Source organism: Xenopus tropicalis, chromosome 4 (genome assembly GCF_000004195.4).
Source record: "Xenopus tropicalis strain Nigerian chromosome 4, UCB_Xtro_10.0, whole genome shotgun sequence".
NCBI classification, from domain to species: Eukaryota; Metazoa; Chordata; class Amphibia; order Anura; family Pipidae; genus Xenopus; species Xenopus tropicalis.
This window is the reverse complement of record NC_030680.2, coordinates 14,735,924-14,759,164: the sequence shown is the minus strand read 5'-3', so window position 1 is coordinate 14,759,164 and position 23,241 is coordinate 14,735,924. Positions and strand designations below refer to the sequence as shown.

Sequence of the window (23,241 nt, the reverse complement as noted above, 5' to 3'; positions counted from 1 at the left end):
ACTGGCACAGAGGTACAGGTCTCCATCATTCAGGGACCCTGAAGAACAATATTTCCTACAATTTAAACTATTATGGTCCTAAATGCCCTATTTGTGTAGGACCTGGGGCAAGTATATTCTCTATACAGGTATATGGCAGAGTGGTGTCTACTCATGTTGTCCTATCAGCACCCTACATACAAGTCACCAATCTAAGGGCCTTCACATTCTACCTGCCCAGTCTCCTCTCCAGTTTCTTCTTCTTCCAATGTTTAAACAACTGGCCTGGATTTAGGGTTTATTTAACCCAAGGAAAGGCACATTAAATGCTGTTTTGTGACTGTGCAATTAAACTGGACACAAAATCCTTCTGCCTCAAGGGATAAACAGTAATTCCGACTCATCTCCCGGCTTTGGGGATCTGATGTACAACGACAAAGAGCAGCTGCTTTTTCCGTGCTGCACATCCTCTGCTTCTTGTGTTGCATGGGAAGAAAAGGTTTAAAATTAGCCGTGTGTTTCTCACACTGCATTAACCCTGTGAGCAGCGGCTGAAGCAGTTTCCTTCATGCCCCGTGTGACTGTTTATTTTCTCAGCTCCGATCTGCTGGGCTGCGGTGGTTTGGAACCCAACCGTTGAGCTTGTTTATTCCATTTCTTTATTTTGGTCAGGGTGGGTTGATGCTTCCATACAGATCGGATGTTTGCAGCCTCGGTCCTCAGTAGGTTTCTATCAAGGTTCCAAAGAGGATGCTACCCGAGGAAATCCAAAGGTTGGATTGGCTTGGAGACCTAATGGTTGCCATGGTATCCTAAAATATGTAATAATCATGTTTGGTAAAGTCTGAGGATAAAATCGCAAGAGATTATATGTTGCTCTGTATGCTGACGCGTCCCTGCTTAGGTTGTTGAGAAGTGAATGGTGACAACCGTGACATGAAATATTTGAAGCCTTCATCCTGTAACTCTCATGGTACAATCTATGCAAACCTGGTATCATGTTCTCCAGTGGGTTCTAGGTACCCCCATTAAGCCTATGTTCTCTGCTAACCCTCCTTTTTCATAGAGCAGTGGTTCTCAGGGTCATCAGGAAACACATTTCAGATGGTCTTAGGAACCGAGTCACCACTCCTCTATGGTTGGGGGTCACCACAACATGGGAAACTATATTAAAGGGTTGCGGCATTAGAAAGGTTGGGAACCACTGCCATAGAGGTTCTGAGATAAAATTCTGGAGCCATCCTCTCATCCAGAAGAAGGTCAGCAGCTAATTTTCCTTTACAAAACATTGGTCCCCCATCTACAATGGGCCATTAATCTAAACGACCTATAAGGTTTCTACATTGCATGAAGAGTGATTGAATAAACATTTTATCTGGGAGATTAGTTCAAAAACCCAAGTGATCTTCTGCTGCCATAGACACCCTCCTACTTTTCTGTCCAATAAGAACGTACCATTTCATAGTAGCTTAAAACTTCTCAGCAGTTTATTATGGTGAACATGCACCTAGGAGTTTTCATTTGCCCACCTGACTAATAGCATTGAGCCATTTCATAGCATTGGAGAACATCTCCTCCTTACCTAGGGGTTTTCAAAGCTTCTGAGCTTGGTTCAAGCTGCTGCCAACCAACATGCTTGCCATATTCATGCCCCAAATACCCATGGTTCATATGGATATGCCTTTTTATGTTCAGTTTAAGCCTTTACAAGTCTTGCCTTTTGCCATCTGCAATAGTGAAGGGCAGTCTATTAAGGTTCCAAGCCTTAGGCTGCCAGTTAAAGGCTGGTGTAGGGTTCTGAGACGACCTCAGATTTGACAGTGGCCCACCATTATGTAGATAGGATATTGTGGCTAATGTGATTGTAGAGGTTAGCCAGAGACAGGGGTAGTGGCCCTAGACCTCAAGAGCCTGGTGGGAATCATGACTGTCTGTGTGTGTGCTCACCTACTCAATGTATGTTGGTGTGGCATCTAATAGATTTGGCATACGTGTCGGTGAGAATGGGCTGTGCCGGCACAGACTGAAGATGGAAGCTACTTAAAGGTTAGATCAGCTGATTGCAATTAATTAGATCCTTAAATAACAAAATCTGCACTGAGACGGAATAATAAGATGATGAACAGAGCCCAGAAGGGTTACGGCTGCCTGTATCACAGGAAAGATCATGTGGTCTCTCCGTAGCGCAGCTCATTAGCTTAACGACTGACCGCTCGCTGACTTGTTATTGTTTGTAGGTTGTATTAAAGGCCAAATATAACCTTAATTTGTCCTGCGGAATTGTGCTTACTGCGGTAGAATTGATTTATTGTATCTGTCGCTATGGGAGCACCTAGGGATTTGTGGGTTCTATGGAGAATGTGTTTGACCATGAAAGGTGGAGAAACATATCTGCCTGTTCAAACGCATAGATGAACAATCACCCAGGCATCTTTTTGGCTTGCAGGCCAGTTGGTTGGGTACTTAGAAAGTCAGCCTGGGTGGCCAAATGACACGATGTCCATCTTTTTAACTTGCAGGCCAGTTGGTTGGGTAGCTAGACGGTCAGCCTGGGTGGCCAAATCACACAATGTCCATCTTTTTAACTTGCAGGCCAGTTGGTTGGGTACTTAGAAAGTCAGCCTGGGTGGCCAAATCACACAATGTCCATCTTTTTGGCTTGCAGGCCAGTTGGTTGGGTAGCTAGACGGTCAGCCTGGGTGGCCAAATCACACAATGTCCATCTTTTTAACTTGCAGGCCAGTTGGTTGGGTACTTAGAAAGTCAGCCTGGGTGGCCAAATCACACAATGTCCATCTTTTTGGCTTGCAGGCCAGTTGGTTGGGTAGCTAGACGGTCAGCCTGGGTGGCCAAATCACACAATGTCCATCTTTTTGGCTTACAGGCCAGTTGGTTGGGTAGCTAGATGGTCAGCCTGGCTGGCCAAATCACACAATGTCCATCTTTTTGGCTTGCAGGCCAGTTGGTTGGGTACCTAGAAGGTAAACCAGTGTATGGCCCACTGTAACCCATAAACTACATGTTCGTGCTGTCTATAAATTGCACAGAATTGTCAAAAGTGCAGAGCTAGCATCAATCATATATTAAATTGTAAGTGCTATTTAATTATGTATGGTGTGACTTTCCCTTTATCTGCAAGCTTTTGCATTGCACAGTAATTTGAATGAATGCATCCGAGCAGCAGCTTGAATGGGAGGCCTCGTCCAATAGGATCTCACTTATCATTAAATGAATCATTTAAAGCATGTCCTGAGGCGAACGGCAAGCACTCTACAGCTCAGTGCGATGGGGCCTAACCCAAGAGAGCACATCCAAAGGCTGGGGAGAGACAGCCTGCTATGTAGGAGCTGAGCCAGGAGAAATAGAAGGCAATTTGTGAGATTTTCCCAGTGTCATTCTGAGTAGCTGGAAGCCTGGGTTCACCTGAGGCCTGGGGATTATTCACACAAAAATGATTGAAGAATTGTGGCCAAAACGGACTTAAGTCAGTCAAGGAACTGGGTATGGGTCCCATTAAGGACCTGTGGTCCCTCCATTGGCTCGAACCTGCTCCACCCCGAGGGTAGTTTGCAGGACTAAGGGGGTATTGGTCTTGGGCAGTGCTGCAAAGTCAGTATCTGAATAGGATGGGGAAAAAAATATCATAAATCAGGGGTGCCCCTCCTAACATTATTGCTTTTGCCCAAGGGCTGGTTAGGACTGGAAAAGGATCTTTGGGGGACACCATAGGCTGTTAATAGTTACCCCAGGTGCCACTGTTCAGATTGTGCCATAATAGTTACATTTTAAAGACTTGTGTGTTGGAGATATTGATTGAGCTTTGACCTGCCAATAAACAAATGAAAATTGGGAGCCATATCCTATGGGACTGCGGGACTGTGCCATGGAACCTGTAATCCGGCAGCACAGAGACTGCACTAGGAACTGTATGTCTGTATTAATGTAGCACTATAGTAATGTATTTATATAAATGTTACCCATAAATATATTGTGTGTGTGTGTGTGTTTATACACCTAGTGGGGTGCAATGGGTGACAGTTACCCCAATGTTTCTATATATCTGTAACCTTGTTATGGGCTAAGGGGGCCCAGCCTGAAGGCCAGTTAGGGGGGGATTTAGGGTGAGTGCTTATTTGTGCCCTGGGTACCCCTGGAACTATAGCAGGGTGTCTGTTACCCCAATGTTTCTATATATCTGTAACCTTGTTATGGGCTAAGGGGGCCCAGCCTGAAGGCCAGTTAGGGGGGGATTTGGGGTGAGTGCTTATTTGTGCCCTGGGTACCCCTGGAACTATAGCAGGGTGACTGTTACCCCAATGTTTCTATATATCTGTAACCTTGTTATGGGCTAAGGGGGCCCAGCCTGAAGGCCAATTAGGGGGGGATTTGGGGTGAGTGCTTATTTGTGCCCTGGGTACCCCTGGAACTTTAGCAGGGTGACTGTTACCCCAATGTTTTTATATATCTGTAACCTTGTTATGGGCTAAGGGGGCCCAGCCTGAAGGCCAGTTAGGGGGGGATTTGGGGTGAGTGCTTATTTGTGCCCTGGGTACCCCTGGAACTATAGCAGGGTGACTGTTACCCCAATGTTTCTATATATCTGTAACCTTGTTATGGGCTAAGGGGGCCCAGCCTGAAGGCCAGTTAGGGGGAGATTTGGGGTGAGTGCTTATTTGTGCCCTGGGTACCCCTGGAACTATAGCAGGGTGACTGTTACCCCAATGTTTCTATATATCTGTAACCTTGTTATGGGCTAAGGGGGCCCAGCCTGAAGGCCAGTTAGGGGGAGATTTGGGGTGAGTGCTTATTTGTGCCCTGGGTACCCCTGGAACTATAGCAGGGTGACTGTTACCCCAATGTTTCTATATATCTGTAACCTTGTTATGGGCTAAGGGGGCCCAGCCTGAAGGCCAGTTAGGGGGAGATTTGGGGTGAGTGCTTATTTGTGCCCTGGAACAGGGTGACTGTTACCCCAATGTTTCTATGCCATCTTAAAAATAAATCCGTACCCCACTTGCGGCTAGGCTGAAGCTTGCTATACACAGGAAGCGGATGGCTGAGCCAGGAGTCAGTGTGGGCACGAGTCGGTGAATGGGCACAATACGGTGCCAGCTTGTACTTGTACATATGAGTCAGAGCAGTGAGTGCCATACTTTATAGCACAGAATAAGGGTAATGGATAGGAAATAAAAAGACTACATTTAAATGCTGTATTTATCAGCACTTTCCAATTTATTGTTCTGGGCCTCTCTTTAATATAGAAATAAGAGCCGGTCTGTACCCAGAGGCGCCGCTGCTATTGTGCCGCCTGCTACCCCCCCACCTACACGTACAGAACTTTTCACTCCGTCGGATTCGTTGCTTGGAATAAAACACCTCCGGATAACCTGGTGTTACTGGGCTCCGGAATTATTTTTACAGTGTGAATCACAAGCTGCGGCCGAGGGATAATGGAAATAAATCTTGCTAATATTTTAAGCAAAGAGAAATGGTGGCGAGCAGGAAAAAGAAATATTCTAATATTGTCGGGGGAGGCGGTAAATAGAACAGTGCATTACGCCATTGTGAGTGAGTCTGGGTGAATGAACTGGAGCTGGCTTTAAAGGATAAGTAATCCTTTGCTCAAAAAGCATTTTTGCACTTTACATTCATTATTTTTTATTTTTTAATTCTGCGATATTAAGGGTTAAAGTACAATTAATATGAATAAGTTTTGTCACAACAGCGCCACCTGCCGGTCACTTTCTGACTGATGTTGTCGAGGACAATTTATTTAAGGGCCCTATGATAAATGGAGTCTTGCAGAGTGGAAATTAAAGATAGGAGTTGGGGGGGGGGTAGTGACGATAATGAGGGCAACAGTAGGACCGCCCTGTTTCCACAAAGGCTGGACTTGCAGGAAGTGGGCAGGGTTTGAGTATATCATAGGTGGGGTTTGGATCTAATGGGCAGGGGGGTCTGGGCGTGGCCAGCCATGCAATTTAGTTGGACTCTTGTTTCTTACTGGGCACCATTGTTTTTAGTTGATAGGACCTACTGCCCAAGGGGACCGGGTGGTTTTGAATCACTAGATGGGGTGGAGATTATGACAGTAGCACTTTATGTCAGTGTTGCCAAACCTGCGCCCCTCACACAACTCCCAGCACCTACTGTATATAAATAACAGGGCCCCCACTATGTCGACATCTAAAGACAACACGGAAAACAGAGTTGCCACCATTTTGTGGGAGTAATTCTGACTGGGGGCGGGGACAGTGATGAAAGAGATGGGAGGTAAAGGGGCGGAGTCATGTTGCAATAGGATTGTGATGTCAAGGGCTGAATTGGAGGGGATTTTGTTAATTTGGGAATGGAGATTCCGATGGATCAGGGGTTGGCTGGGGCAGGAGGGGGGCATTGGCTGATATCCTACTTGCTAGACCAGGTGGCAGCCCCACCCTGAAATGAACAAAGGCAGGAGCGGAGTACAAGGAATTCAGGTTATTATTAGGTGGCTTCTGGAACAACCAGGTGTAAATTTGAAACCCTTCAGTTATAATGGACTACAACCCCCAGCATGCTCTCTGGGAGGCAGACGTTTTCCTAGAAGTCACTACATATGCCCTAACTGGTCAGTTTTTGATGCTGGCTGGCCTAATGGCTTCCAGTAGCCATGAACCTATTGGGGAATACTCCCCTGATATTATAGGCATGGGATTGGCCGTAGCCTGCATAGAATACACGCAAGCAAGCATTTGCAGCATCAGGCTACTTAGTAATGCATTCAGTTTTAAAGGGAAAGTTCACCTAAAAAACCAACAAGTGCTCTGGATTCTGTTACAGGGGGTTTGTATGGGGAGTATGGAGGATGAGATGCTGGGATAGAGTATTGGCAGTACTTCCATGCTGTGTGCTAGGGGCTGAGTTAGAGCCTTTGCCTCCTACGTGCATCTGTGGCGTCCCCTGTGCAATGTGTACGTTGAGGCTTCTGGCGTATATGTTAGTGAGCGCGTTACCTGCTGTCTCTCTATCAGGCAGGGAGCCGGGGTGCTTTAAGCAGTGAGGGGGAGAGAATTTTCCAGAGAGAAAAACAATGTGAATCAAGCGGCTCCCATTCATCATCATCATCATCATTGGGAGGTTCGCCGCTATGCCCAGATCCACTTCGCTAGATTTTAATAACGCCGCTTAATGAATGAATAGAATCATACATTAATGAAATAAATCAGCCACCAACTGGGCTTAACCCCTTGCTGGAGGCCAGGTAATACAAGAAATAACAGCCATTTGCAAAAAAAATATACGCTGTTCGAACTTTATAAATGATCCCCACAGTATCATATACTGCAGGTTTGGGATCTGTTATGCAGAAACCCATTAGCCATAGAGAAAGGCAAGATTAGGGGCTGGCTAAGGTCTGGTCTGGCTAAAGTCATGCCAACTAGGGAACCTCTGTCTATTCAGAATCAGTAAGCAATGTGGTTGGGGTAAGAAAGCTTACAAAGGCGGAGGAAACAATTCCACTGCAGTTGTAACATGTCACTTTATTAGACTGGGTATAAAGACTTGCATGTGTCTGACTGGATCCATAACCTCTGTTGCCTGACCTGATGTTTATAAATGATCTGTGGTTAAAGGGGTAGCTAGTTTACCTTGATACACAAAAGAAATTTGCAGTTGGTCTTCATTTTTTTTCCTTTTCTTTTTCTGCTTTTAAAAATGAACCTTTTTTTCTGCAGCTCTTCTGCTTGGAATGTAAACCATTAGCTGGTTGCTAGGGTTTGCCTACCCTAGCAACCAGGAAAGACCTTCAAAATAATATAAAGGAAGATGAAGAGCAGGGGGGCTGAAAATAAAATCATAAGAATAAATAAATTAAAGGCTCAGTGTGAAATTTATTTTTTTTTGGTTGCCGGGATCAGCGACCCTTCTGACAACCAGGCAGCGTTTCCATGTGTGAGCGGCGCGTCCGGGGACAGGGCGCCATCGATGGAGGCATTTAGTGCGTTTGTTTCTTATATGATATCACTCAGCGGGTCTGACAGGCACAGCCAAGCGCTTGTTTTGCTTATAAATCATTTCCTGTTTCCCACCTTCTCCCAGCGCTTTAACATAATTACTGTGGGGGAGATAATTGGCGCCTGATTCCCTCCCTGCGCTCAAATGTAGGTCAGGTTGGACGTCTGAGTGCCGCTGGTTTCACTGGAGGGACCTGCTGGGAAGGGTTATTATTATGCTTTGGGGGGGGGTGAGGGGGGTATCTGACCCGGCTGGGGGGGGGGGCAGGGGTGAGAATAGGGGCAGAAAATAATATAAAATAAGGACAGATATAAATGCATCCATTCTGTGCCTGTATAGGGCCAGGGATAGCGGGCTGGGGAAGATAATACCTGTACACTAGCCACTTCCTGGCCATTATGGGACGGAATAAAGGAGATGGATCAGTGCATTTAGACAGATCTGGTGGGTATTTCAACTGCAAACTGCTTCCTTCCAGCTATTGTTGAACTACAATTCCGCTTAGTGGATCACAGTATATAAAGTGGCACCAAAGCAGGTTATTAAGTAGTCAGTGGCACGGACCCCGGGCATCTGCTTCTCCTACTGGGATGGGGGGATAATGTTCGGTATTATTGGGCACAACTGGTGCGGCTCTTTCATTAATATAGGGACATGGGAGTCAATGTAGAAATGGGAACGGCATTCAGTACCAGGAACGGGGATTGTGGCTACTGACTGTGGCAATGGGAATGGCATTCAGTACCTGGAACGGGGATTGTGGCTACTGACTGTGGCAATGGGAATGGCATTCAGTACCTGGAACGGGGATTGTGGCTACTGACTGTGGCAATGGGAACAGCATTCAGTACCAGGGACAGGGATCGTGGCTACTGACTGTGGCAATGGGAATGGCATTCAGTACCAGGGACAGGGATCGTGGCTACTGACTGTGGCAATGGGAATGGCATTCAGTACCAGGGACAGGGATCATGGCTATTGACTGTGGCAATGGGAATGGCATTCAGTACCAGGGACAGGGATCGTGGCTACTGACTATGGCAATGGGAACGGCATTCAGTACCAGGGGCAGGGATCGTGGCTACTGACTGTGGCAATGGGAATGGCATTCAGTACCAGGGACAGGGATCGTGGCTACTGACTGTGGCAATGGGAATGGCATTCAGTACCAGGGACAGGGATCGTGGCTACTGACTGTGGCAATGGGAACGGCATTCAGTACCAGGGACAGGGATCGTGGCTATTGACTGTGGCAATGGGAACGGCATTCAGTACCAGGGACGGGGATCTTGGCTACTGACTGTGGCAATGGGAACGGCATTCAGTTCCAGGGACAGGGTTAGTGGCTACTGACTATGGCAATGGGAACGGCATTCAGTACCAGGGACAGGGATCGTGGCTATTGACTGTGGCAATGGGAACAGCATTCAGTACCAGGGACGGGGATCTTGACTACTGACTGTGGCAATGGGAACGGCATTCAGTACCAGGGACGGGGATAATGGCTACTGACTGTGGCAATGGGAACGGCATTCAGTACCAGGGGCAGGGATCGTGGCTACTGACAATGGCAAAGGCATTCAGTACCAGGGACAGGGATCGTGGCTACTGACTGTGGCAATGGGAACAGCATTCAGTACCAGGGACAGGGATTGTGGCTACTGACTGTGGCAATGGAAACAGCATTCAGTACCAGGGACGGGGATCGTGGCTACTGACTGTGGCAATGGGAACGGCATTCAGTACCAGGGACGGGGATCACGGCTACTGACTATGGCAATGGGAACGACATTCAGTTCCAGGGACAGGGATCGTGGCTACTGACTATGGCAATGGGAACGGCATTCAGTACCAGGGACAGGGATCGTGGCTATTGACTGTGGCAATGGGAACAGCATTCAGTACCAGGGACGGGGATCTTGAATACTGACTGTGGCAATGGGAACGGCATTCAGTACCAGGGACGGGGATCATGGCTACTGACTGTGGCAATGGGAACGGCATTCAGTACCAGGGGCAGGGATCGTGGCTACTGACAATGGCAAAGGCATTCAGTACCAGGGACAGGGATCGTGGCTATTGACTGTGGCAATGGAAACAGCATTCAGTACCAGGGACGGGGATCGTGGCTACTGACTGTGGCAATGGGAACGGCATTCAGTACCAGGGACAGGGATCGTGGCTATTGACTGTGGCAATGGGAACAGCATTCAGTACCAGGGACGGGGATCTTGACTACTGACTGTGGCAATGGGAACGGCATTCAGTACCAGGGACGGGGATAATGGCTACTGACTGTGGCAATGGGAACGGCATTCAGTACCAGGGGCAGGGATCGTGGCTACTGACAATGGCAAAGGCATTCAGTACCAGGGACAGGGATCGTGGCTACTGACTGTGGCAATGGGAACAGCATTCAGTACCAGGGACAGGGATTGTGGCTACTGACTGTGGCAATGGAAACAGCATTCAGTACCAGGGACGGGGATCGTGGCTACTGACTGTGGCAATGGGAACGGCATTCAGTACCAGGGACGGGGATCACGGCTACTGACTATGGCAATGGGAACGACATTCAGTTCCAGGGACAGGGATCGTGGCTACTGACTATGGCAATGGGAACGGCATTCAGTACCAGGGACAGGGATCGTGGCTATTGACTGTGGCAATGGGAACAGCATTCAGTACCAGGGACGGGGATCTTGAATACTGACTGTGGCAATGGGAACGGCATTCAGTACCAGGGACGGGGATCGTGGCTACTGACTGTGGCAATGGGAACGGCATTCAGTACCAGGGGCAGGGATCGTGGCTACTGACAATGGCAAAGGCATTCAGTACCAGGGACAGGGATCGTGGCTACTGACTGTGGCAATGGGAACAGCATTCAGTACCAGGGACAGGGATTGTGGCTATTGACTGTGGCAATGGAAACAGCATTCAGTACCAGGGACGGGGATCGTGGCTACTGACTGTGGCAATGGGAACGGCATTCAGTACCAGGGACAGGGATCGTGGCTATTGACTGTGGCAATGGGAACAGCATTCAGTACCAGGGACGGGGATCTTGACTACTGACTGTGGCAATGGGAACGGCATTCAGTACCAGGGACAGGGATCGTGGCTACTGACTGTGGCAATGGGAACGGCATTCAGTACCAGGGACGGGGATCATGGCTACTGACTGTGGCAATGGGAACGGCATTCAGTACCAGGGGCAGGGATCGTGGCTACTGACTGTGGCAATGGGAACAGCATTCAGTACCAGGGACGGGGATCATGGCTACTGACTGTGGCAATGGGAATGGCATTCAGTACCAGGGGCAGGGATCATGGCTACTGACTGTGGCAATGGGAACAGCATTCAGTACCAGGGACGGGGATTGTGGCTACTGACTATGGCAATGGGAATGGCATTCAGTACCAGGGGCAGGGATCGTGGCTACTGACTATGGCAATGGGAACAGCATTCAGTACCAGGGACGGGGATCGTGGCTACTGACTATGGCAATGGGAATGGCATTCAGTACCAGGGGCAGGGATCGTGGCTACTGACTATGGCAATGGGAATGGCATTCAGTACCAGGGACAGGGGTTAAAGTTATGGACTACAAGTGCTATTCAATGAGGGAGTTCTAGATCAAGCAGTTCTAGAGGGTCCAGCAGCACCCAAGGATATTCCTTACTACTGTGATTAAATGTCACCTCTATATCTCCTGTCGCTGAATATTTCTTCTTAAAGGAGAACTTAAGCCTTGGGTGAATGGTAATTCACTGTAATGAGAGCCCTCCCACCTCCTGCCCAGATCACTCCAGTTTGCCCCCCAAAACCCTTTCACCTTTTGTTCTGGACAGGTAAGGAAAACAGAGCAGATTTTGGGGAGCAGGTTAGTGCAGATTGGTTGTGGGGGGGGGGGTTAGAGGGCTTCCCTGAAATGCTCCATTTATCTGAGGTTTTAGTTCTCCTTTAATCTCTTTTTATTTTTAAGCACCTTTCTAATATCCAGTTTTCATAAAATGACATATTTGTACCACTTATCTGCAGTCAAATCTACAGGGTTGGCGGCCAAGTGCCCAAGTGCCAGCGCCGTAGGTTGTTCCTCCAGGTTTCTGTTGGTTCTATGCCGTGCGTTGCCGGCGGTTCTGCTGTATCACATCAGTGTAATGATGAGGAACAGATCTTGGCAAGAGAACAAAAGGCCCATATTAGATACCGTCAGTGTATACACACCGGGGATGTTCCGAGTGCATAGAGCTAATACCCATTGGGTCGGAGAGAATAGATTCGGTGACGGCCATTGTTCAGGCAGTGACTGACGCACATCAGGACTGGCTCGCTGGGATTCCTTGGCACTTGTTTGTGCGGCGCTGTGTGTGTTGAATGTGTTTAGTTGAGATTTATGCTGGTTTGTTGCCATTGTTCTGGGCAATGAGTCCAATCAGGACCGGTTTGATTGCCCTGTTAAGGATTTGTTTAGCCGACACCAATCAGAATGGATTTGTTGCCACAATTCGGGTGCCCAGACAGGGCTGGCTGCCGGTACTGCTTAGGATTTGTTCATCTGACTAAACAGGGTGAGTTTACTGGTACCTTGTAGCATTGGTTTGGCAGCCTCCAAATAGTACTGGGTTGCTGACACCCAACACTCTTATTTGCTTTGTACCATGTAGTATGGCTTCCACCGTCACCAGTGACTACCAGTTTGCTGGCACTATTTAGGGCATTATTTTGACACCAAACAGGACCAACTTTCTGGTACCATGTAGGATGGGCATTACTGGCACTAGTTAGGGCTAAATTGCTGGTCCTATTCCGACTTTGTGCAGCTGGGTGTAGCTGGTACCAAACAGGACTAATTTGTTGGCACTATCCGTGGCTACTTTAGCTGGCACCAAACAGGACTAATTTGTTGGCACTATCCGTGGCTACTTTAGCTGGCACCAAACAGGACTAATTTGTTGGCACTATCCGTGGCTACTTTAGCTGGCACCAAACAGGACTAATTTGTTGGCACTATCCGTGGCTAGTTTAGCTGGCACCAAACAGGACTAATTTGTTGGCACTATCTGTGGCTAGTTTAGCTGGCACCAAACAGGACTAATTTGTTGGCACTATCCGTGGCTACTTTAGCTGGCACCAAACAGGACTAATTTGTTGGCACTATCCGTGGCTACTTTAGCTGGCATCAAACAGGACTAATTTGTTGGCACTATCTGTGGCTAGTTTAGCTGGCATCAAACAGGACTAATTTGTTGGCACTATCCATGGCTAGTTTAGCTGACTCCAGTCTGAACTGGTTTAGTGGCACTATTCAAGACTACTTTCATGGGGATGTTTAAGATTCGTTTTATTGATGCCAAACAGGACAGGTTTGCTGACACAGTTCAGTATTGATCAGGAGGACTGGTTGGGCTGGCTCAGGTGAGTACTAGTTTAGTAGACTGATCAGGAGGACTGGTTGGGCTGGCTCAGGTGAGTACTAGTTTAGTAGACTGATCAGGAGGACTGGTTGAGCTGGCACAGTTGAGTACTAGTTTAGTAGACAAGGATCAGGAAGACTGGTTGGGCTGGCTCAGGTGAGTACTAGTTTAGTAGACTGATCAGGAGGACTGGTTGGGCTGGCTCAGGTGAGTACTAGTTTAGTAGACAGTGATTAGGAGGACTGGTTGAGCTGGCACAGGTGAGTACTAGTTTAGTAGACTGATTAGGAGGACTGGTTGAGCTGGCACAGGTGAGTACTAGTTTAGTAGACAGTGATTAGGAGGACTGGTTGAGCTGGCACAGGTGAGTACTAGTTTAGTAGACTGATTAGGAGGACTGGTTGAGCTGGCACAGGTGAGTACTAGTTTAGTAGACAGTGATCAGGAGGACTGGTTTAGCTGGCACTGGTGAGTACTAGTTTAGTAGACTGATCAGGAGTACTAGTTGAGCTGGCACAGGTGAGTACTAGTTTAGTAGACAGTGATTAGGAGGACTGGTTTAGCTGGCACAGGTGAGTACTAGTTTAGTAGACAGTGACTAGGAGGACTGGTTGAGCTGGCACAGGTGAGTACTAGTTTAGTAGACAGTGACTAGGAGGACTGGTTGAGCTGGCACAGATGAGTACTAGTTTAGTAGACTGATCAGGAGTACTAGTTGAGCTGGCACAGGTGAGTACTAGTTTAGTAGACAGTGATTAGGAGGACTGGTTGAGCTGGCACAGGTGAGTACTAGTTTAGTAGACAGTGATTAGGAGGACTGGTTGAGCTGGCACAGGTGAGTACTAGTTTAGTAGACAGTGATTAGGAGTACTAGTTGAGCTGGCACAGGTGAGTACTAGTTTAGTAGACAGTGATTAGGAGGACTGGTTGAGCTGGCACAGGTGAGTACTAGTTTAGTAGACAGTGATTAGGAGGACTGGTTGAGCTGGCACAGGTGAGTACTAGTTTAGTAGACAGTGATTAGGAGGACTGGTTGAGCTGGCACAGGTGAGTACTAGTTTAGTAGACAGTGATTAGGAGGACTGGTTGAGCTGGCACAGGTGAGTACTAGTTTAGTAGACAGTGATTAGGAGGACTGGTTGAGCTGGCACAGGTGAGTACTAGTTTAGTAGACAGTGATTAGGAGGACTGGTTGAGCTGGCACAGGTGAGTACTAGTTTAGTAGACAGTGATTAGGAGGACTGGTTAAGCTGGCACAGTTCAGAGGTGGCTGAGTGGAAGCAGCTAAATGACACAGCTGACAGGGCAGAGATGAGAGCATGGCACAGAATGTGATGCCCAGGAGCGGGTGGCACTTGCTCCCCAGTATCATCAGAACCTCCTTCAGGATAATGAGCTGTCACCCTCCCTGCACTCCGTGCCAAGCCTTCCCGGCACCTATGTACGGGTGACCAATCCTCACCTCCCCCTCACTCCCCAGTCCTGCGCCGGATTCCTCATTAATACCGAGCCTCACAATAGCCGGGGACCGGGCTGCTCACATGACTCACTTCTGTGCAAGATCGCAAGATGTTTGAGCTGCTCCAGTCTGCGCGCAGCCGTCTCCCAGCTGACAGACAGGATGAGGGGTGGGCTCCTCCGCCCGAGCCCTGGGTGCTGCTTGCCCAGCTATGCTCCGTCTTCCACTCTTCCCGGGCTCTTCCTTCTCAACCCAGGGTGCAGGCTGCCAGCTCAGAGTCTGGATAATCCCCCCTCCCTGCCTTCCTTGGGGGATCTCTACTGAACTGCTGCCTCCAAAATGAAGTCTTTGTTCAGCGCTTTCACAAAGAAAGAAGGTAAGGGGCTCGGCGGTGCTGCCAACTCGATTGCTTGCTGGGCTTTCTTGGGAGATAACTTGGGAGATAGCAAAGATATTTGTTCCCCCATATAAAGTCAATATACTATTGCTCTCTATGGGGGTCCCTCTGTGAGACACACTGTTCCCTATCAGGTAGATCGGGCTGTATAAGAGAAGGGGGTGTATTCTGTAAGGACCCTAATTGCTATTGAGCTCTCTAATGACTTGCTGGGTGCTCGCCTCTGGCTCTGTTGGGTGTAGATGTATTGTTCCTTGTCCTGAAAGGCATCTTTGATGTGGAGGAATGTTCCCAAGCTCAGTGTATAAAGGGCAGAGGGGATCAGTGTTCCTACAGTGAGAAGTTCCAAGTAGGAGGTAGAATAATGAATCAGGATGGGTTTGTTTCCCCTTTATCATTTGGTTGATTTGGGACACAGCTGTGATCATAGTGGACATTAAATTAATCACTTGGGCAACGTAGCCTTGATTTATTATTGCCAGCCCCCTGTTGTCACCGGTACCTACCTCAGTGGGAACATTGTCACTGGTACCTACCTCAGTGGGAACCTTGTCACCGGTACCTGCCTCAGTGGGAACCTTGTCACCGGTACCTACCTCAGTAGGAACCTTGTTACCGGTACCTACCTCAGTGGGAACCTTGTCACCGGTACCTGCCTCAGTGGGAACCTTGCCACCGGTACCTACCTCAGTGGGAACCTTGTCACCGGTACCTACCTCAGTAGGAACCTTGTTACCGGTACCTACCTCAGTGGGAACCGTGTTACCGGTACCTACCTCAGTGGGAACCTTTTCTCCGGCACCTACCTCAGTGGGAACCTTTTCACCGGTACCTACCTCAGTGGGAACCTTTTCACCGGTACCTACCTCAGCGGGAACCTTTTCACCGGTACCTACCTCAGCGGGAACCTTTTCACCGGTACCTACCTCAGTGGGAACCTTTTCACCGGTACCTACCTCAGTGGGAACCTTTTCACCGGTACCTACCTCAGTGGGAACCTTTTCACCGGTACCTACCTCAGTGGGAACCTTTTCACCGATACCTACCTCAGTGGGAACCTTTTCACCGGTACCTACCTCAGTGGGAACCTTTTCACCGGCACCTACCTCAGTGGGAACCTTTTCACCGGTACCTACCTCAGTGGGAACCTTTTCACCGGTACCTACCTCAGTGGGAACCTTTTCACCGGTACCTACCTCAGTGGGAACCTTTTCACCGGTACCTACCTCAGTAGGAACCTTCTCACCGGTACCTACCTCAGTGGGAACCTTTCACCAGTTTAGTTTCTGTTAGAATGCAGATCCATAATGTTCTCTATGTACCTGGAAGGATTATTTGTGCATTCACCTCACTAAGGGTTCAACACAACTTAATTAACATGGGAGCCTGCTCTTTGTGGATATGGCCCACGTACATAAGGTTGCTAGGTTTCTGTGAGTGTTCTCCTCTCTAGTTGAGTGTCTCTGCTCCTTTAGAATGCTTCGTGCTCATTGAGAGAGCTGTCTGCTCCCCTGTGAGAGTTACACCCCTCTCTGATGGTATGGTCCACTCTATGTCCTGACAATACTACTAATGTTCTGGCGAATGTTGCTTGGTCTATATGAGAAGAATGGGCAAGTAGCATTAATTCATTCACTAGGACGGTGGCCTGAGTCTGAATAGATGGGGCTTCAGCAGTGGAAACACTAATATCCAATGGGATTGTGGTGTGAGCTTTTGGAACCGTAAACTAGTCACGTGTTTGAATAAAATGTAAAAAAAGTATTGCCTGATCTTTGGGGGTGCCTCCTACTCTCTATAAGTATCACCTGATCATTGGGGGTGCCACCTACTCTGTACAAGTATCATCTGATCTTTGGGGGTGCTGCCTACTCTATATAAGCTTTACCTGATTTTTGGGGGTGCCTCCTACTCTGTACAAGTATCACCTGATCATTGGGGGTGCCACCTACTCTCTCTAAGTATCACCTGATCATTGGGGGTGCCACCTACTTTCTATAAGTATCACCTGATCTTTGGGGGTGCCACCTACTCTCTCTAAGTATCACCTGATCATTGGGGGTGCCACCTACTCTCTCTAAGTATCACCTGATCTTTGGGGGTGCCGCCTACTTTCTATAAGTATCACCTGATCATTGGGGGTGCCACCTACTCTCTCTTAAGTATCACCTGATCTTTGGGGGTACCGCCTACTTTCTATAAGTATCACCTGATCTTTGGGGGTGCCGCCTACTCTCTCTAAGTATCACCTGATCTTTGGGGGTGCCGCCTACTTTCTATAAGTATCACCTGATCTTTGGGGGTGCCACCTACTCTCTCTAAGTATCACCTGATCTTTGGGGGTGCCGCCTACTTTCTCTAAGTATCACCTGATCTTTGGGGTGCCGCCTATTCTCTATAAGTATCACCTGATAATTGGGGGTATTACCTCTTTTATGTAATTATTACCTGACCTTTGGGGTGATACCAGATCGAAAGGGGGTTATTTAATGTTAGCTGCAACATCATTTCCTAGGATTCCAGAGCAAGTTTGCCCGCTGTGAATGGATGCGAAGGGGTCATTTACTTTTCCTTGGCACATAATGGGGGTGACTGGGGTGGATCGGGGCATGGTTGTGAGAGTGCAGGTCATTTTCTCATTGGGACCCCATTCTACTTTGGGGAGGTCCTATACACAATGGTGGATAATACATCTTAAAGGCCCTTGTATTTAAGACTGGATTTAAATGGAGGGGCTCCGGAATAGTGCAGAAAAGCAGGGGTCCTAACTTTTGTTTGTTGTGCCTGGAATTAAATGTTCATACTATGGCTCCACTGCATACCTCTTGTGTCCATTTCATCTGACCTGGTCACCTTACTTGAGCCTTGGGTAAAGCACATGTAAGCAGCAGTCCTGCCCTACTTTATGGCTGAGATTCTAGCTATCTGTATAACAGAGCATTCTGTCACAGTGACACAGATCCTATCTGATCCACCCCATTGTAAGCAACAGTCCTGCCCTGCTTTATGGCTGAGATTCTAGCTATCTGTATAACAGAGCATTCTGTCACAGTGGCACAGATCCTATCTGATCCCCCCCATTGTAAGCAACAGTCCTGCCCTGCTTTATGGCTGAGATTCTAGCTATCTGTATAACAGAGCATTTTGTCACAGTGGCACAGATCCTATCTGATCCCCCCCATTGTAAGCAGCAGTCCTGCCCTGCTTTATGGCTGAGATTCTAGCTATCTGTATAACACAGCATTCTATCACAGTGGCACAGATCCTATCTGATCCCCCCATTGTAAGCAGCAGTCCTGTCCTGCTTTATGGCTGAGATTCTAGCTATCTGTATAACAGAGCATTCTGTCACAGTGGCACAGATCCTATCTGATCCCCCCCCCCATTGTAAGCAGCAGTCCTGCCCTGCTTTATGGCTGAGATTCTAGCTATCTGTATAACAGAGCATTCTGTCACAGTGGCACAGATCCTATCTGATCCCCCCATTGTAAGCAGCAGTCCTGCCCTGCTTTATGGCTGAGATTCTAGCTATCTGTATAACAGAGCATTCTATCACAGTGGCACAGATCCTATCTGATCCCCCCCCCCCATTGTAAGCAGCAGTCCTGCCCTGCTTTATGGCTGAGATTCTAGCTATCTGTATAACAGAGCATTCTGTCACAGTGGCACAGATCCTATCTGATCCCCCCATTGTAAGCAGCAGTCCTGCCCTGCTTTATGGCTGAGATTCTAGCTATCTGTATAACAGAGCATTCTATCACAGTGGCACAGATCCTATCTGATCCCCCCATTGTAAGCAGCAGTCCTGCCCTGCTTTATGGCTGTATGTGTAATGGGGGGTATTTTTATACAATAGATAAGTCTCTAACTGCCGTGTTTCCTTATAAACATGAGATAAAATGAGTCCTTTTTTATTTGAATGGGGATTTTCTTTGTGGAGCGCATCTGCTCTCGAGGACAGGATTTACAGAGTAATGTCTGTGCGCTAATCCTTTTTTATTTCAGTGGGGAGTTCTGGGGTTTGACCACACTTCTGGCACTGAAAGGGTTTAGGAATAGCTTCGATCCCCAATTCATTTTAGAAAGAGAACAGCGGGACCCTTTTATCCAAAGGGTTGATGTGTGGAACATCCCGTATGGAGAGGGGCCGCTGCTGCCCCATCTTCGCCTTAGGTTGCGATTTGATTAGGCATCGACTGTTGCCGTTTCTGTCGGTGGCACAAATTGCTTACAATCAGCAGTGCCAATGAGAATAAATTCCCTCGAGCCCCCCCCAGCCTCTGACAGCTGCTGTGCCCCCTTTCTACAAGACACAAGACCAAGAATTACGTGTAACGGGATCTGATGATTTGCCGACAACAACAGAATGAAGGGAACAACTGTGCCAAAAACGCCCTCCGCGTGGGTGTTGGAAACAGGAGTCCGGATGTAAACAGTCCAAATTAAAGGGCAGTTATTAATAGGGTTAACTTTCACTATGGTGTAAACCAGGACTGCCCAAGTGTCGCCCCCCACAGGGCAGGGGTAGCCTCACCGTTACTGTTTTATAATAATCTCAACCTCCAAATGTGTCAAATTTGCCCAGAGCATGGAAAAGTCATTGTTGGTGCATTTAACATGCAGTTTGGTAGCCAGGGTTAGGGTAAATGTGTATACGTACAGGTATGGGATCCGTTATTCGGAAACCCGTTATCCAAAAAGTTCCATATTATGGGAAAGCCATCTCCCATAGACTCCATTGTAAGCAAATAATACTTCTTTTTGGGGGCAGAACAGCCCTATTGGATTTATTTCATGTTCAAATGATTCCCTTTTCTCTGTAATAATAAAACAGTACCTGTATTTGATCCCAACTAAGATATAATTACCCCTTATTGGGGCAGAACAGCCCTATTGGGTTTATTTAATGGTTAAATGATTCCCTTTTCTCTGTAATAATAAAACAGTACATGTACTTGATCCCAACTAAGATATAATTACCCCTTATTGGGGGCAGAACAGCCCTATTGGGTTTATTTAATGGTTAAATGATTCCCTTTTCTCTGTAATAATAAAACAGTACATGTACTTGATCCCAACTAAGATATAATTACCCCTTATTGGGGGCAGAACAGCCCTATTGGGTTTATTTCATGGTTAAATGATTCCCTTTTCTCTGTAATAATAAAACAGTACCTGTACTTGATCCCAACTAAGATATAATTACCCCTTATTGGGGGCAGAACAGCCCTATTGGGTTTATTTAATGGTTAAATGATTCCCTTTTCTCTGTAATAATAAAACAGTACCTGTACTTGATCCCAACTAAGATATAATTACCCCTTATTCGGGCAGAACAGCCCTATTGGGTTTATTTAATGGTTAAATGATTCCCTTTTCTCTGTAATAATAAAACAGTACCTGTACTTGATCCCAACTAAGATATAATTAATCCTTAGTGAAGGCAGAACAAATCTATTGGGTTTATTTACTGTTGCATTACATTTTAGTAGACTTAAGGTATGGAGATCCAAATTATGGAAAGATCCCTGATCTGGAAAACCCCGAGCACATAATAATCACATGTACATATATAGCGCCAACATGCAGCTTTACACAGATTATACACTATGTACATCATTCTCTGCCCCAGAGGAGCTTACAATCTAATATATACCTGTGCTGCTTTTGTACCTGAGAGCTGAGGGCTGCAGATGTTTGTGCAGCTGAATTGCTGAGATTAGAAGTTTCAGGGATTTATGTTTCATAATCCTCAGCGGGGCTGTCCCTGTTATTGGATGCAACTGAAACGCATGACGTAGCATTTTGTATTAATAATGTGCCTGCGCCTTTTCTGTCCCCCTAATGTTCCACCTAGTACTGAGCGCTGGCTGGGGGGTTAATATACACCCTGAGGTTGGAACAGAGCTTCCCTTGGTGAGCCTCAAAGCAGTGGATGTAATGGCACAGAAAGAGCTGTATCTACCTGAACCTAATGGGGAATGCAGAATATTATAATGATTTATAGGGATATATGGGGAACATGGTGCATTGTGGGGAAAATAAATAAACATGGCTAACTGCCAGGGTACCACACTTTATTCTCTGGTAGTAAGTGATATCTAACCTATAAGTAGGAATAATGCTACTATAGGCACCATCTCTCCCTACTATACCTGCTATCCCACAGCCCCAGTCCCTTCCCAGAGGCTATTATCCCTCCACTGCTACTATAGGCACCATCTCTCCCTACTTTACCTGCTATCCCACAGCCCCAGTCCCTTCCCAGAGGCTATTATCCCCCCCACTGCTACTATAGGCACCATCTCTCCCTACTATACCTGCTATCCCACAGCCCCAGTCCCTTCCCAGAGCCTATTATCCCCCCACTGCTACTATAGGCACCATCTCTCCCTACTATACCTGCTATCCCACAGCCCCAGTCCCTTCCCAGAGCCTATTATCCCCCCACTGCTACTATAGGCACCATATAATGCATTATGTGTAGTAACCCCCTGCTTGGAGCCCACTAAAGACATTTCAGCATTCCGTCAGTTAAAGTGAAGAAGAAGAAGCACATATTTATCTCTGTGTGCCAGTGGAGCTCATACTGAGCCATTATTGGCACGCTATATAGAGAGGAAGTGTTTGATTCTATATTTAACAATCAGTGAATGTTGGCTCCAGTCGCTAGAAACAAGCTTCCCCTTCTCTCTCCGATGTGCCGCTCATATACAGCGTATTTATCTGCAAAGGCAGCTAGAATAAAAATACATGGCCCGAGAGGTTCTTCTCTTCACATCACAGGAGGCTTTTTATGTTCCGCGTTCTAAAGCCATGGGGATCTAGAACTCTATGGCACATTGCTCTTTGCGCTTACACAGTGATCATATTGAGTCGGTAGCTGAGAAACCATCTGTAGGGAATCTCTTATCGTCAGTCCCCGGGATCATTAGGGTTCAGCTTCAGTTGTTTCACAAAAATACTCCATGCTATGAAGTGTGTAATTGAATTCAGATGTTAAAGGGGTTGTGCTCCGCTGAGAACAATGGGTAGTCGGATAATCTCTGACATTAGTGACAGGAGGGTGGAAACATAGAGGGGGTAATTTTTTACCTCTGAATGGAATATCAAAACATGGCACCAAGGGCATATACTCCAGCAGGGTATTTCCCATTTTAATGTGATACTTTTATAGTTATAGTAAGTAATGCGTTAGTCATATTAAAGGTGTAGGTTTGGCTATTTCATTCAAAACTGCCCCACTGCCACCCCAGCCAAGCCCTTACCCAATCCAGACACACCTACCAGGCTAAAAATATCTGAGCATAGAAAACGGGTACTGCTCGCTGCCCATAGCAACCATGGGAAGTCATCCTTTCTCCTTTATACCAGCACACATTGGTAGAGGGGAACTTAGGAGCATATTTATTAAGCCAGCATCAGTGGTAATGTTGCTTATAGCACCAATCAGCAATTAGATATGAAATGTTACCTTAAAATTAAAACAGAAAAGCAGAGATCTAATTGGTTGCTGTAAGCACCATCACCGGTGATATTGGCTTAGACTCTATAATAATTATGCCTCAGTCCTACACCTTTCCTATTACTGACACATTCCTTTCATATCTCATTCCTTCTCATATTCTCTCCTGCTGTACTTTGCCATCTGCCCCCTCTCCATTGGCCTCACTCCCATTGGCTCCCCCTTCCCAAGTTTAAAGCATTAGGGTTGTTGGCCACCATGTTTGGCCATAGCACTTCAGTGGTCACCACTGACCAGGATCATGGTCTTCTTCATTCCATTCCATTATACTGTCTCAAATCAAACTTTTGCCCGGCCTCCCACCATTTTGGCCTTGCTAGACTCTGCTAGATGTCTTCTCCCATTGCTACTGAAGTTATAACATTGGTCATGGTGACTGGGCAGAGAAAACCCACTGAGTGAGGAACATATCAGCCTATTGATGTTCTTGTTTCCTGATTGCTTTGCATTGGTCCTCATTAG

General features: G+C 47.2%; 1 protein-coding gene across 8 annotated transcripts in view; it reads left to right on the top strand.

Moving 5' to 3' along the window:
* The window catches only part of shank2 (SH3 and multiple ankyrin repeat domains 2), a 310,238-nt gene that overhangs the window by 144,304 nt on the left and 142,693 nt on the right, over positions 1-23,241 (top strand). The window contains 1 exon segment of one of the 8 annotated variants that reach the window (NM_001102713.1): positions 14,999-15,233. The exons of the other annotated variants lie outside the window; for them this stretch is intronic. Coding sequence (NP_001096183.1) covers positions 15,197-15,233 — 37 coding nt within the window. The 5' untranslated portion in view covers positions 14,999-15,196. 8 annotated transcript variants of the gene reach the window in all.